Source organism: Ogataea haglerorum (assembly GCF_019207285.1).
Source record: "Ogataea haglerorum isolate 81-453-3 chromosome Unknown 81-453-3_NODE_7_length_556738_cov_96.333754, whole genome shotgun sequence".
In the NCBI taxonomy this organism is placed as follows: domain Eukaryota; kingdom Fungi; phylum Ascomycota; class Pichiomycetes; order Pichiales; family Pichiaceae; genus Ogataea; species Ogataea haglerorum.
In genome coordinates, this window is record NW_025065157.1 from 188815 (window position 1) to 204370 (window position 15556).

General features: G+C 54.0%; 6 protein-coding genes across 6 annotated transcripts; 4 read left to right on the top strand and 2 right to left on the bottom strand.

The window, feature by feature from the left end:
• Window position 1: 1 nt before the first annotated feature.
• On the bottom strand, window positions 2-6550 carry KL911_002778 (uncharacterized protein; the record flags this gene model as incomplete). Its single annotated transcript, XM_043197884.1, has 1 exon — window positions 2-6550. The coding sequence occupies one exon, from the start codon at window positions 6548-6550 to the stop codon at window positions 2-4; it is 6549 nt and encodes a 2182-aa protein (XP_043054376.1).
• Window positions 6551-6821: 271 nt separating this feature from the next.
• On the top strand, window positions 6822-7709 carry KL911_002779 (uncharacterized protein; the record flags this gene model as incomplete). The annotated part of the gene is made up of 1 exon (XM_043197885.1): window positions 6822-7709. One exon carries the CDS (start codon window positions 6822-6824, stop codon window positions 7707-7709), a length of 888 nt encoding a protein of 295 aa, XP_043054377.1.
• A 261-nt stretch (window positions 7710-7970) lies between these two features.
• On the top strand, window positions 7971-10463 carry KL911_002780 (uncharacterized protein; the record flags this gene model as incomplete). Its single annotated transcript, XM_043197887.1, has 1 exon — window positions 7971-10463. The coding sequence occupies one exon, from the start codon at window positions 7971-7973 to the stop codon at window positions 10461-10463; it is 2493 nt and encodes an 830-aa protein (XP_043054378.1).
• Window positions 10464-10525: 62 nt separating this feature from the next.
• Window positions 10526-12667, bottom strand: KL911_002781 (uncharacterized protein; the record flags this gene model as incomplete). Its single annotated transcript, XM_043197888.1, has 1 exon — window positions 10526-12667. One exon carries the CDS (start codon window positions 12665-12667, stop codon window positions 10526-10528), a length of 2142 nt encoding a protein of 713 aa, XP_043054379.1.
• A 400-nt stretch (window positions 12668-13067) lies between these two features.
• KL911_002782 (uncharacterized protein) lies at window positions 13068-14315 on the top strand (the record flags this gene model as incomplete). Its single annotated transcript, XM_043197889.1, has 1 exon — window positions 13068-14315. One exon carries the CDS (start codon window positions 13068-13070, stop codon window positions 14313-14315), a length of 1248 nt encoding a protein of 415 aa, XP_043054380.1.
• Window positions 14316-14411: 96 nt separating this feature from the next.
• KL911_002783 (uncharacterized protein) lies at window positions 14412-15530 on the top strand (the record flags this gene model as incomplete). Its single annotated transcript, XM_043197890.1, has 1 exon — window positions 14412-15530. One exon carries the CDS (start codon window positions 14412-14414, stop codon window positions 15528-15530), a length of 1119 nt encoding a protein of 372 aa, XP_043054381.1.
• Between the last annotated feature and the right edge of the window lie 26 nt (window positions 15531-15556).

Genomic DNA, 15556 nt, shown 5'->3' on the forward strand with positions numbered 1-15556 from the left:
TTTATACAGTTTCCTCTGCGATCTCCAGGAGCAGCTTGAGGTCGTGTGCCAGCGCCACGTTCCGGTACAGTCTGAGCTGGGCAGCGACGTCCTTCCTGCTGATGGTCTGTGTCCACGTTCCGGAGCACGAGCAGTGTGCCATGATTTCTCGGTCTTTTATTTTCCCGCACTTGGCACATTTCAGGTCCTGGGTCAGAAACCTGAATAGCAATCTGTTGAACTCCGAAATGAGGCGTTCCTCGAGCAGCAGCTTGTTGTAGGGCTTGTTGCACTCCTCGCAGTGCCACAGGACGTGCGGCTCGTCTCTGCACACGTCGACGTCCTTGATGTAGTTGCAGTAGCTGCAGATCACGTGCGGGAGCACGAGGCTGGCTGCTGGGTTTTTGAAGACCCCCTCGTCGCTGAACTCCTTGATCTCAAAAAGCGACAGGATCTCCTTGCGCAGCAGACGAACCTCGATGTTGCGTTTTTTCGACAGGCCCAGAATGTGGCACAGGTACTTGCTGAGTTCTAGCGTTGGATTCGACATCTCGAGATGCGACCCGGGCAGCACAGGGAACTGGTACTGCTCCATGATTCCGGGGTCCAGTCCGACCTCGTTCTGTTTCTTGATGAGCGTGTGCAGCCGTTTCAGCAAGGGGGCCCTGAAGAGCTCACACACGCCGTTGGCCACGGTCTCTAGCGCGTCTTCGTCTTTTTGGTCTGTGATTTTTTTAAGAGCGGCTTTTCTGTCTGGCGTCAGCTGGGTGCTCTGCGACAGGTTTTTGAGCCGGCCGTCTCTGTGCTTGATGAGCGAGTCGAGAATGAGCCACGTCCACTCCTCAAACTCGCTGTGGAGGATTGGGGGCAGGTACTTTTTGAGCTGCCAGTCGGAAACCGCCTCCAGTTTTTGCACCTCTGCCTCCTGCACCTGGTAGCAGAACCGGCCCATGTAGTTGTACTTGTCCATCCAGACAAGCAGGTCCCAGTACTTGACGACCTGGAGGTCCAGATAGTTGAAAAGCGGACTGGCTCTGACCGACGTGAGGATGTACTGGCTGTATGCGTACGAGTTTTCGACCGCGGTTTTCGACGTCTCCACAACGACCCTGTTTCTGTCTGCAAAGACGACTGCCGAGCCCATTTTCTTGAACTCGCCGAGCAGCTGGATAAACGACTTCTTCGTCAGGTTGTGCACGTGGTAGTGCAGCGACGAGTCGTACAAGAAGGAAGCCGGGTTCTGGCACCACGACACAAAGCCGTGCACCATGGAGTCTGCCTCGGAATTATTTTTAATGGCGTCATCCCACCAGGTGCGCACCAGACTGCGTAGCACGACGAGCGCCGGCCCAGAAAAAGAGTCCTCCGCAAACGCGCCCTCCGCCGCCGCGTCTGTCGAGCTGAAAACGCCTTCGGCTTCGTTAATCAGCGACGACGTCAAAACCGTGTTGATGGTGAGGTTTTTCAGCTCCAGCTCCAGACAGACGCTCTCGTACACCTCAGGCTGATTGATCACTGGGAACTCGAACGACTCGTCCACGGCAAAGGCGTCTTTCTCGACACCGCCCAGATCCGGGTTCGGGCTCGGCGACCACCACAGCACAATGTTGGCCTGCGACAGCTTCCGTGCGTACTCGATGTCAATCATATAGCCGAGGTTGTCGATTTCGAGGTTGCACAGCGGGATATTGCTGTACCTGGCGAGCGAGATGATTTTCTGCAACCATCCAGCCAGTGAGAGGTAGTGGTTGATGATGCGCTTCATGATGAGCGAGTGCCACGATAGCGAGTTGACATGGATCTGGCCGGTGCCCATCCGCACACAGGGGAACTGTGCGGCCGCAGCAAGGTGTCGGGCGATCTTGGAGCTGTACGGAGACTGCACGACGAGCAGCGACTTGGACGCGCTGTGCTCGTCGAGCGTGAGCAGCTTGGAGTTCAGCTTCTTGTACAGCTTGAGTGCGTCGGTGAAGTAGTGCGTCTCGAATTTCATTTGGTCCTCGTAGCTGATCAGGTTTGGCGGCAGCGTGTCTTTCTTGCTAGCAAAAATGTCTGCGTACAGAGAATCGACATTTGCAGGCAGCTGCTGGGCCGTCGCAGTCGGCTTGAGCACATACACGTGGGCGCTCGAGTCCGCAGGATTGAACAGCGTGAATATCTCGTACGAATTTGACGACACGTGCAGCAGATACAGCACGCCGGTGGTGAACTCGGAGAGGTACGTTTCTGCAGCCACGGGACGGAGCAGCTTGAGATCGAAGCCTTTTTCCAGCGACCTGCCCAGGTCTCCCGGTCTGCTGTTGTCGAACTTCACACAGCTGCCGAGCTCGATGATCGCACGCTCGGCGCTCTGGATCTGGGTTTCGTAAATCCCGGCAACGTGCGGACTGTTGAGCAGTCCGTTGGTCTTGGCGATCTCGCGGCTGTACACATCGTGCGACATCACCAGTTTGAACAGATTGGCGCTTTTCTGGCCGCTCGGGAGCAGCTCTGCCGCGCGCGTCACCTCGCAGCTCTCCAGAACGGTGTCCGGGAAAGGTTCAGACTTGAAGTCCAAATACAGCTTTTTCGCAACGTGCAGCGTGAGCGTGTGTATTTTCCCGTTGATAAGCACGTACGCTTTGAGATCGCCCGGCTGTTCGGTGCTCTCGCAGTACTGCAACACTTGCCACGTGGACTCGACGTAGTTCTCGGCCTGCTTCCGCACCATGTTGGCCACAGACATCCGGCTACCAAGCTGCGCGGTCTTGCCGAACAGCCGCTTTCTGCGCTCGCGCTCCTTGACCTGCACCTCCCATTTGAGCTTCTGGTACTGCAGGAAGCCCGCATAGTCCGCGAGCGGGTCCGGACATGGCCGGTTGGCGAGCTGCTGCTGCGACTCCTCCAGCGTTTCTCGGGCCAGCTTCCGTTTGCGGCACGTGACCTTGCCGACTTTTGGTCTGGCCACCTCTGCACCGAGATCCTCGATGTCCTGGACCCTGTTGGTGACGTCGGACATGACGCCCTTTTTCAAGAAAGCGCTCAGCGACGACTGCTTCATCTTGTCCTCCTTCGTGTCGATGCGTTTCTGCAGCCAGTCCGGGTGCGACACGCGCGGCACAGGGTTGCTGACGCCCTGCAACGCAGCCGGGATGGTGATGATTTTCTGGATCACCGACGCCAGCCGCTCTTTGTAGTAGTCCCAGTCGATGATGGAGCGCGGGTCAAGGTCCTCGAGCGACGGGTCGACCAGCCAGCGACGCAGGTACTTGCGCTTGACAGCGATGTCGGACGAGAAAATCGCTGTCGGGATGGCTCGCTCAGTAATCGGCGCGTCGATCGGCCTGTCTGCGATCACATACTTGCACGCCAGGCCCTTGTCCTTCACCATCTCCTCGCCGAGAAACTCGCCGAGGCGTCTTGCCGTCGTGATCGACGTCGACTTCTGGCCCGCGTACTCCTCCAGCGTCTTCGACATGCTGCGGTTCTCGCAAATCAGCTCGATCAGGTCCTCGTCCTCCAGCATCCGGCCGCGGCTATCCAGCACGTCGAGCCACCGGTTGGCGATGTTAGCCACCGCCTGGTAGCACCCCTCCAGCGAGTCGCCCTCCAGGAACAGCTTGAAGATGTCCGACTGGAAGTTTTTGATCAGCTGCAGCTCGCCGCGTCGCTTCAGCTCGAAGCCCTTCAGCTCTGCCAGCGACCCGTCAAAATTGAACACCGCGTACCGCTTCTTCAGGCCCTTGCCCTCCTCCTTCGATGTCGGCAGCACCATCGCCTTGTACGGGCCGTCGACCTCGAAGAAAATCGAGTTGTCCGAGACCGTCTCGTATTTGAGCCGCACGGGGTCCACCAGCATCTGGTACTGGTGGTTGGTGAACCGCTGGTGCACGAGGTAGTTGAGCATCGAGCACGGGTACGACACGGTGAACGACTTGCCGCTTTTCAGCGTGAACTTGAAGTCTTCCGGGAAACTCGACGGCAGGATGCACCAGATGCCGTCCGTGTCGAGCTCGAGCGGCCGTCCCAGCCGCTCCACCAGCGACCGCGCCATTTGGATGATCGTGGCCCCCGTGAGACACGTGACCCCGGCCATCTCCATCGAGTACCAGCGCGAGCCCTTGCGCATGACGTAGCCGTAGAACGAGTTGAGAATGACCTTGTGTGCGAGCTGCAGCGAGTCGTACAGAACGACCATTTTCTTCGCCTCGTCCGCGGCGTGCTTGTCCTCCTTGCCGATCTGGGCCACCTTGCCCTTCCACGCCTTTGCCAGGCCTTTGAACTCGTACCGTCGGTCTCTGAAGTCGCGCACGGTGTTGACGTAGAACGGGTTTTCGCGCTGGCAGATAATGGCTTCGCGCTCGACCGTCTCGGTGGCCTTGATGCGGTGGTACACTTTCCTGGAGTAGTCCGAAACGCGCTTCTTGATGTGTGCGACCTGCTCCGTGTAGCTGAGCTCCTCGAACGTGCGCCGCGGGAGCCCCGGCTGTTTGGGGGCAAACTGCTCGTTTTTCAGCGCGTTCTTGATCATGTTGTACTCGTTGGCCTCCGCAGGGTAAAACTCGCCCCGCCAGGCCCACGGCAGCCGGCGGTCGCACGTTTTTCCGGGCCTGTTGAAGTCGCACGAGGCACAGTCTTTTTCCGTCTTCATCGAGTCCGGTTGCAGCCGGTTTGTCGTCATGATGTTGGGGTACATCGACGCGACGTCGACGTGGTAGATCAGCGGCGTCTCTGTGCGCTTGTTGTTCGTCTTGAGCTCCGTCAGCTTCGCGCGGATTTCTGCGCACACCTCGTCGTAGTTCGTCACATCCTCAAGCTTCTTTTTCTCCTCCACGGTGATGGAGAATTTTAGGGCGCTGTCGAGATCGTTCAGTATCTCGTCCACGGCGGCCGGGTCGATACTGAAGTCTGTCGCCAGGTCTGCGCGGAAGACTCCCGCCTCCAGCGACTCCACATGGCCGCCCACATACGTCTCGGACTCGAGCAGATGGCCCTCGTAGAACCGCTCGAGCGGGTCGGTGTGCTTGTTCGGCAGCAATATCCCGTTCTGGTACGCCTGCACCATCAGCAGCATCTCGCACAGCGTGCCGGTGCCCTTGCGCAGCACCTCGTCCGGGTTCAGCGGGATGATGGTGCACAGCGAGAAAATGAACGGGTGCACGTACTTGTAGTAGAGGTAGTACGTAGCCACAGCGTCGGAAACAGAATATTCGGCCAGCAGCTGCGGTTTTTCGTACGCGTACGGCGTCATGAGCTCCGGGTCGAGCTCTGTCGGGTTGTAGCCCAGCTTCACCGTCGTCACGGCCTTCAGGCCCTGCGATCCCTGCGGCAGATACGAGTCGCGCTTGACCCAGCGGAAACAGTCCATGTGCACGCAGTAGGTGCTCTTGTACTCGCCCTCGCTGTCCTTGGCAAAGCCGATCTCCTTGTACATGTCGATGTCGTGGTACGCGGCGCGCGCCTCGACAAACGGCCAGTCGAAGAAGTCACCGTTGAACGTGGCAATCACCGTCGGCCGCGCGTCTCTCACGTGCTCGAAAAACCTCTGGATCACGTGCCGCTCGCTCGGCTCGTTGAAGATCGCAAAGTAGCCAGGGTACTCTGGCTTCGGCGTGTACTCGAAGTCCTCGATGTCCTCGCTGATGATCTCTCTGTTGGTGATCAGATACCCCTCGCCGTCGATCATGTACGAGATCATCATGATCTGGTCCACAGAGCTGTCGGGAAACTTGAGCGGCGCCTTAGTGGTCTCGATGTCGAACGCGAGCACCACGGGGTCCGCAAACGCAAGCTTGTCGGCCCGCTCCTCGAGCTTCACCTTGCCCTGGTCCGCCTCGACCGTGTACCACTTGCCGACGCGGATGTTGCAGTCGATCGACACGCGCACGTGATACGGCACGTCGTACTCGCGGATATCCTCGATCAGGTCGGTGATGTTGCCGACCTTGCGCTCGGCCTCCTCGCGGCCGTCGTCGTGCCTCAGAAACGTGTTGTAGTTCAGGTTCACCGACTGGTAGATGTCCTTGCTGCTCTTGGTGGACCTGTTGTGCTGGATAATGGGCTGCAGCTGCCGTCTGGCCTCCAAAAGGTCCGACACGTTGTGGAAACTCAGCTGCAGCAGCTGCCGCTTCAGCCCGATCAGATGGTTCGTCAGAGCAAGGTCCTCCTTCTCGACCCACGACAGCTTCTTCAGAGTGCCTTCGAGGAACTTGCGCAGGTACTCCTCTACCTCTGTGGCGCGGTCTGCCTGGACCATGAGCAGGAAATACGGGTCGTACTGGACGCTCGCCTTGAACGAGCCCCCCTCCTCGTCCAGGAAGTAGTAGTCGACTCCCGAGCATCCGGCTAGGTTCTCTGTCGTCGGCAGCGTCGTCGGATGCATGTTGACGAGCCACCCGACCCGTTTTGCGCCCGAACTGTACCGATCAAAGCCAAAGACGGAGTCGATCCTGTCGACCTCCTGGACGGCCTCGTGGCGCAGACGCACGCGAGCCTCGCTATTTCGCGCGTGGTTCTCGCCTGTGCGCGTGGCGCCGCGCTCGTTCTTCGCAAATCTCACAGGGTTGTGAGGTCTCATCGTGGTGACCGACATAAAGTTGAGAAAATATTCAAACGCGAAGACGCGTAACTAAATCCGCGTCGATCGTCCCAGACAGGCGTCCCTTAGCAATGGCGGCAACAGCGTCCAGACGCTTCGAAACAGCGCGGGGACGGCCGAGGCAAGCGTGCACCAGCTCCGTCTCACTGCTCTGAGCTCTGCCGTCAGCTGTCCCTGCCGGCCGGGTCCCTCGTAATTGCCTGCTTCGTTCCGCCCTGGTACACTGCCAACTTTGAAATTCTTGCAAACTTATTTTCTCTCGCCAATGTACAACCCGTACGCCAATCCCCAGGAATTGCCCAAGCAGGAGCCGTTCGGCACCGCAACGAACGCCCAGCAGTTCCAGTCCCAGGCGTACATGAACGCCAACCACCACGGCCCGCGCACGCAAACAGCAAACATCAAGACCTTCTTCAACGATCCGGCCGCGCAGATGGGCCTCCAGTTCAGCCAGTCGGCTTTCAACGCCTCCCACCAGTACATGCAGCAGAACTTTGGCCAGCTGGTGGCCAACCAGGACATCAAGTACTATTTTAAAGTGTCGAACCAGTACGTGTTAAGCAAGCTACTGCTTATTCTTTTCCCCTTCAGAAACAAAACCTGGACCAGACAGCTGCGGTCGGCCGACGTCTCGCAGAGCGTCGAAATGTACGCCACGCCCATCGAAGACGTCAACGCCCCCGACCTGTACATCCCGCTAATGGCGTTTGTGTCGTACGTGCTGCTGTGGGCCGTCTTTAGCGGGATCAACGGCACGTTCCACCCCCAGCTGCTCGGCTACGCCACGACAAGAACACTGGCCTTCTACCTGATGGACATCTGTCTGATCAAGATCTCGTTCTACGTGCTGGGCGTGAACCAGAAAAACAGAAAGCTCTGGGACCTCGTCAGCTATAGTGGCTACAAGTTCATCTCGATCTTGGTGCTGATGCTCATAAAGAACCTGCTCAGCTCGAAAGTCCTCATCTACACGGGGTTCCTGGCCAACATCTCGTCGCTCGGCTTCTTTCTGATGAGATCTCTCAAATACGTCGTTTTGCCGAGCGGACTGGACGCAAACAGCCTGTCGTCGGGAGCGAGACGCATCCGCACCCAGTTCCTGTTTGTGTACTCGTTTGTGGTGCAGGCGATCATGGTCTGGGCGATGGCCTGAGACTGCATGCGGGTTTTTACCCGGCAGGGCAGGGTAAGTCCCCATAGGCATTTCCATATTTGTACACCCAAAAAAATTTTTCAGCCTGGTGGGATTTTGTAAGGGTTGCCAATTGTAACTAGGTAATTAATCTTGATTCTTTTTGATAAGTTTGGTGAACGTTAGCAGAATCAACTGAATAATCAAAAATGGGTACGTAAGGCGCGATGCTGGAAAACTAACATTTTAGTTAACTTCACTGTTGAACAAATCAGAGAGTTAATGGACAAGGTTACGAACGTTCGTAACATGTCCGTTATCGCTCACGTCGATCACGGAAAATCGACTCTCACTGACTCTCTTGTCCAGAGAGCCGGTATCATTTCTGCTGCCAAGGCTGGTGAGGCCAGATTCACCGATACCAGAAAGGACGAGCAAGAAAGAGGTATCACCATCAAGTCCACCGCCATCTCTCTCTACTCCGAGATGGAGGACGAGGATGTGAAGGAGATCAAGCAAAAGACCGACGGCAACAAGTTCTTGATCAACTTGATTGACTCGCCAGGTCACGTTGACTTCTCCTCCGAAGTGACTGCAGCCTTGAGAGTTACCGACGGTGCCCTGGTCGTCGTCGACTGTGTTGAGGGTGTGTGTGTCCAGACCGAGACTGTGCTGAGACAGGCTCTTGGTGAGAGAATCAAGCCGGTCGTTGTCATCAACAAAGTCGACAGAGCCATGTTGGAGCTGCAAATCTCCAAGGAGGAGCTGTACCAGTCTTTCTCCAGAACTGTTGAGTCTGTTAACGTCATCATCTCTACCTACGTCGAGCCGGTCTTGGGTGACGTCCAAGTTTACCCTGAGAAGGGTACCGTTGCTTTCGGTTCCGGTCTGCACGGATGGGCCTTTACCGTCAGACAATTCGCCGTCAGATACTCCAAGAAGTTCGGTGTTGACAGAGCCAAGATGATGGAGAGACTGTGGGGTGACTCCTACTTCAACCCAAAGACCAAGAAATGGTCTAACAAGGACAGAGACGCTTCCGGACAGCCATTGGAGAGAGCCTTCAACATGTTCGTTCTGGACCCAATTTTCAGACTTTTCTCCGCTATCATGAACTTCAAGAAGGACGAGATCCCAGTCCTTCTTGAAAAACTCGAGATCACCTTGAAGGGTGAGGAGAAGGAGCTGGAAGGTAAGGCTCTCCTGAAGGTCGTTATGAGAAAGTTCTTGCCAGCTGCTGACGCCCTGCTTGAGATGATTGTTATCCACTTGCCATCTCCAGTGACTGCCCAATTCTACAGAGCCGAAACCTTGTACGAAGGTCCAGCCGACGATGCCTCTTGTCTGGCCATCAAGAACTGTGATCCGAAGGCCGACTTGATGCTTTACGTCTCGAAGATGGTTCCTACCTCTGATAAGGGTAGATTCTACGCTTTCGGTAGAGTGTTCGCTGGTACCGTCAAGTCCGGTATGAAGGTCAGAATTCAAGGTCCAAACTACGTTCCAGGTAAGAAGGACGACCTGTTCATCAAGGCTATCCAAAGAACTGTGCTGATGATGGGAAGATTCGTCGAAGCTATCGATGACTGTCCAGCTGGTAACATTGTTGGTCTGGTTGGTATTGACCAGTTCTTGCTCAAATCTGGTACTCTGACCACCAACGAGGCTTCTCACAACATGAAGGTCATGAAGTTCTCTGTTTCTCCGGTCGTCGAGGTCGCCGTTGAGGTCAAGAACGGTAACGATCTTCCAAAGCTGGTGGAGGGTCTTAAGAGACTGTCTAAATCTGACCCATGTGTTTTGACTTCTATCTCTCCATCCGGTGAACACATTGTTGCTGCCACTGGTGAGTTGCACTTGGAGATTTGTCTGCAAGACCTGGAGAACGACCACGCTGGTGTTCCACTGAAGGTCTCTCCACCGGTCGTTTCCTACAGAGAAACCGTTGAGGCTGAATCTAGAATGGTTGCCTTGTCCAAGTCTCCTAACAAGCACAACAGAATCTACCTGAAGGCCGAGCCAATGGATGAGGAGGTCAACCAAGCCATTGAGTCCGGAAAGATCAACGCCAGAGACGACTTCAAGCAGAGAGCCAGATTGATGGCCGACGAGTACGGTTGGGACGTTACCGACGCTAGAAAGATCTGGTGTTTCGGTCCAGACGGCTCTGGTCCAAACGTTGTGGTCGACCAAACCAAGGCTGTCCAATACTTGCTTGAAATCAAGGACCATGTCAACGCTGGTTTCCAATGGGCTACTAAGGAGGGTCCAATTCTTGGTGAGACCATGAGAGGTGTCAGATTCAACATCATGGATGTGACCTTGCACGCCGATGCTATCCACAGAGGTGCCGGTCAAATCATGCCAACGATGAGAAGAGCCACCTTTGCTGCCATGCTTTTGGCTGAGCCAAGAATCCAGGAGCCTGTCTTCCTGGTTGAGGTGCAATGTCCTGAGAACGCTATTGGTGGTATTTACTCTGTCTTGAACAAGAAGAGAGGACAAGTCGTTTCTGAGGAACAAAGACCAGGTACCCCAATGTTCACTGTCAAGGCTTACCTCCCTGTCAACGAGTCCTTCGGTTTCACTGGTGAATTGAGACAAGCCACCGGTGGTCAAGCTTTCCCACAGATGATCTTCGACCACTGGTCCACCATGAACGGTGACCCAACCGACAAGAACTCCAAGCCTGGTGAAATTGTTACCAACACCAGAAAGAGAAGAGGTATGAAAGAGGAAGTTCCAGGCTACGAAGAATACTACGACAAGTTGTAAGCGACATGTTTTTGATATATACTTGGATTTAATCAGACACAATTCCTATAATTACAGTAGTTTCATCCGTTCACTTGAAAATCAAGTCCCTCTGCCTTCACACCTGGAAACAGTTTCCTGTTTCCCTTTAGCAACGCGCGCTCTGCTTTCTGGGCTCTGTCTATGGTTTGTGACCTCAGCCTTCGCCAGTAATTGCGAACATGCCTGTATATAGCAGTGTGCGGGTCGAAATTTTGTATGACATAATTGTCCACTGCGGTGAGGTCGTCAATAAGCTCGCTAACTAGCTGATATTCATAATTCTCGACTTTCTCCACTATTCGCCTGATAGAAGGCACGTTGGAATCCTCAAACTTTGTGGAGATTATGGCGTCGTTCCTGTCGTGTTTGAGGAACTGATCCAATAAATCCTTAATTAAATATTGCATCGGCAAATAGTAAATATCCATCTGGTCTAGCAATTCATTAGTGGACTTGAGCTCAAGTTTCGCCTTTTTTACAGAGAGAGAGGATATGTCTGCCAGTTTGGATATGTCCTGCTTGATCAGGTCCAGAGCCTGAAGACGCTCATCAACCTCCTCGTTAGTGAGACCACCGAGATTTGCCGAGTCCGGACGTCTGATCAAAGGACCTCCGGTGGCTTCTCGTTTCAAAGTCCAGTATTTTGCAAACTCGTATAGATAATTAATATCCTGCGGAATTCTGTAGCTCTTGAGGACCTTCTCCAGCTTCTTGATTACAACAACAGGAAGGATAGGGGCCCCGCGCGCCGTCTTCCATTTGAACCAGTGGTTTTTGGTGTCCTTCAGTTCCTTTTTCTGGGCTTTGCTAATTACAACTTTGTTTTCTGTGTCTCGGTTTTTCCCCGTGCTGTAGTAAAGCCTGGTTTTCTGGATCCCTAGCTTTGTGTCGTGATAGAGGTCCCACTGTTTTGGAGAATGTCTATCGCAGTAGGACACAACAGTGCTCTTGTCATGGATAGCCGTTTGAACCCCTTGTTTCATCTCCATATAAAAGTCTGAGCGTCGCGCACACGTAACGTGGTAGGCAACTGAACAACTGGGCTTGCAACACTGGATACATGCTCCCACTTTCTGACGGCAAATGTAACAGGTGAGCTTCCAGCGGCTCCTGGGAATATTGCCGATCCCCTCGATCGGCTCCATGTAGACAGGGTTGGCAAAATACAGTTCGTTGATCCACAAGGTACAGATCACGTGGCCCCATCCGCCGTTGTCCGTCTGCTTGAACGCGCCTGTGACGCTAGGGCAAAAGAGGCACCTGCTCCTTTGATTTCGGGCAATGAGGCATTTACGGCACAGCCAGGGGCCTTCCGGAATAAATGCAACTCCGTAACATTCCTGGTGGACAGCTATATCGCAGCCGTCGCAGAACACGATGGCGTTCGAGTTGTCGCACTCGTTCCTATTGCAGACGGCACAGCATTGGTCTTCCTCTGGGGCCACTCCTATTCCGTCGTCAGATCCATATAGCTGGGCGTGGAGCTGAGCTTGTTCTTCATTTTGATGCTCGTTTTTTATTTTGGGTGGTAGCAGTTTCTCGATGAAACACCACTCCATTTCGAAATAAGTCATAATCACCTCAAAAAGCTCCAAGGAAATATGCTTGCCTTCCTTGGCAAGTCTCGCATTGACATGCTCAAGATAGCTCGCATCCTGCTCGTCCATGTCATACAAAGAACGCACTTTCTGGTCCAAGGTAAGACTGTCCGTTATGAGACCGTCTCCACGATCTGTTGGTCGCCAAAAAGTCGTTTTCTGCACAACCTTGTTGCTATTGTAGCCAAACTGGAGCATATTCCTGGCAACAGGAGCCTCTTCTGTGTGTTGATCTGGCATTTTCCTGAAAGACGGTCGTTTCAGCCGTCTCAGAATTTCCCGGTCCTGCCGTTTCCTTTTCAACCTATACTCCTCGTACTCGTCGTCAGCCCTGCTTTCTTGCACTAGTACAGGCAGCGGCTCAAACTCATCGAGGCCTTCGTAGTAGTCCGTGAAATTCTGTTCCTCACGGGGTTTAGACATCTCCAAATACTCGTCTCTCTCCACGGGTCGAGGGCTCCTAGGCGTCGGCGACCTTCTAGGCGGGGACACCTCTGAGTCGCTATCCAATAGACGCGGGGCGAGCCTTCGCCGCCGGAGACTCTTGCGCACTATTGGAGACGGACGTTCGCGCAGGATGGCCATAAACAAAAAGTTGATAGATTTTGGTCACGTCTCACATCTTTACACCATGAGACAAAATCGGGGCAGGAATAGTAGGCATGGCCATGAAGGCGGCCCTGCGGCAGCATTGAAGACGCAGCTATCTCTGCCGTGATTGTATTTATCTCCTGTTTCATCTTGTTTGACAGTACAGCTCTAACATGACCACAATTCCTGTTTAGCCGGTGTGCCTTATTATTTTGCTATTATTTTAGTGCATATTTTTAACGAGCGTCGCGCTGCAGCAAACAGTGAGCTTCGACCATTCTTTCGCGTGTGCCCGACTTGCATTCGACTGGACCGGCTTTGGTTTTGGAAATGTGCGATTATCTGTATTCTGCAACTACCTGATGAAAAAGCTCATGGCTTAGCCAACTTTGCTATGGATATAGAGAACAACCGTCCGGTGCCCGAGACCGCAGAAAAACAGGGCCCGAAAAGGTGGTTTTCACATGTATTCAGACGTCTCTCGCTGCCTTCTTCACGAGCAACTTCAAAGCTCAAACTCAGGGATGTCCTTGTGCCATACCCGCTAGGGAACTTGGAGGTGGATAGCAGCTACCAGGAGTTCAAGTCACAGGTGTCAAAGGAGTCGAAATATTCGCAGATTGTGCGACTGGCCGAGCGACAGTCGCAAATTGCTCCAAACCGCTCGTCTTCCGACGTTTCAGAGCAAGAACATAGAGACCGGTCAACGTCGCTCATCTCCTTCGGGTCGAGCGTCCACATCGAAGAGGCCGTCCCGGTCACAGCCATATCACCAGGTTCAGAGCGGTCCGTCGCCACCTTTGCTCCAGCGTCTTCCCCGTCTCCGGAAATGGGGGCTTCTCTTAACCCAAGAAGCGGCTCCCCAATGCCACAAAAAATTATCCTTGTCAATCTGCCCGATAGCGAAGGATCCCCAAAAATCCCACATAAGCAAAACGACCGGCCAAACCCTTTTTCACTTGAAATTTCGTCCTCTTCTGTGTCGCCAGACAGATTATCATTAAGAGACGACACAGGAGCGATAGTCGACCTGTACCAGAACTACGCATCTGAGATGGGAGCCAACGCGTCAAGAGAGTCTGTTAACAGAGACCACAAAACAAAGACCAGGACAAATACACCTACAAAAGAGATCGGCTCTGCTACCGTTTTCACCACGCCCCAGTCACTCAACCGCGATGTCTCGTCAAGCCGTTACCCCGTGAGCAGTTTTGCCACGCCGCGCCTGGACGACGACAGCGAATGCTTCATCGACTGGAGCGACTCCGATGGGCCAGAACGACGCGACTCTAGAAAGCGGATCGTCGAGACGTTCCGAAGTCTGTCAATTTCTAAGCGGTCGAAAACTAGTCCGCGCTCAATCCAGCCGAGCTCTAAACGGGCATCCACAGTGGCTTCCTCCATATCGACTCCACGGCTTGCCTCGTCGACCACAGAGTTGCCCGAGAAGCTCTTTCTGCGGTCACCGTTCAGAAGCCACTCCGAGCAGCTACCGACGTCGCGCCATCGACCGTTGAACGCTCCAGAAGAGCCGCAGCTTACTCCTCCCCGGCCCCCAAGCCTTCCACCGTCTTCAAGCGTGGACATTGATACAGCAAAGCCCTCTAGAGCCCAACCAAACCTCAAATACTACTACATGTAGCGTCCGCCTTTTCTATATTATGTAATGCTAACAGAAATAAATGTATTAATTTAATCTCTACAAAACACTTTATCTAACAATTAGCAGCTTGCCAGCATGGACAAGAATGAAATATTTCTTCCTCCGTCGAATGGCGACCAGAATTACCAAGACACTCTAGAGCAACTAGACCAGTTTGTTGACAGCCTAAACGCACAGGGATTGCCGAATAACCAAGCACAGGACCATCCGTCTCCATTCGGGTTCCACGAGTACAAAAATGGCCCCGCTTTGAACGTGGAAGCTTCGGACTTTGAGCCATGGGATATCGGCCAATCTTTCAGCGCGAACGACTTTACTGAGGCTGCCTTGAGCCCGCAGGGTCTTCCTCCCGTGGAAAGGTCGGTAAGCATTGGAGGTGCCAGCGGGCACAATAACAGCTATCAATACTCGTCTCCACAGGTGCATCCGCTGCTATCGACATCGATGAACCGCCGGTCAAACAGCGTCAGCAACCAAGGCCGCAGCTACAGCTCCCAGTTTGGTACGTCGCTGAACAACCTTATTTCCCCAGCGTCTACCTACGATGGACTTCTAGACTCCCCTTACGGTTCGTACCAAGGCGGGAGCTTTACAGACTCCTATCTGAAATCTCCGATCAATTCTCCGTCTCACAAATCGATCGGGTCGCCCGCGTCAATTGGCACACACATGAATCCGAAAAACGCCTTAAGCAAAGAAAGTAAGCTGAGTCGCCGCCGAGAATTACACAATGCCGTCGAGAGACGACGCCGAGACCTGATCAAGGAGAAAATAAAAGAACTGGGTACTCTCATTCCACCCTCGCTACTGAATAATTTTACCAAGTCGAAAAACAACCCCAACAAAGAGATAAAAGCTAACAAAAGCACCATCTTGACGAAATCCATTGAGTACATAGGTTATCTGAGAGAGATCTCGGGTAACCAGGATGAAAGGCTCAGCTTGTTGCGACAGCGAATTGATGAACTCTCTCCAGGAACGACCTCGGAGCCGCAAAACTATCAGCCACCAGCACAGCCAGTTCCCCAGATTAAGCGAACCCAGTCGCCCGAGTACGACGAGTCGTACTCAACCCCGGACGTGAGGTCGTCTGAGGAGCCGAAACCGGACTTCCAGGATTTCAAAGTGGAGGATCCCGAGGCGTTCTTTCAAGAGTTGTTGAAGGAGCCTGCTGGTCAAACATGGATGACGTAAGGCGGCCGATTTTTACTGGAGTTGGC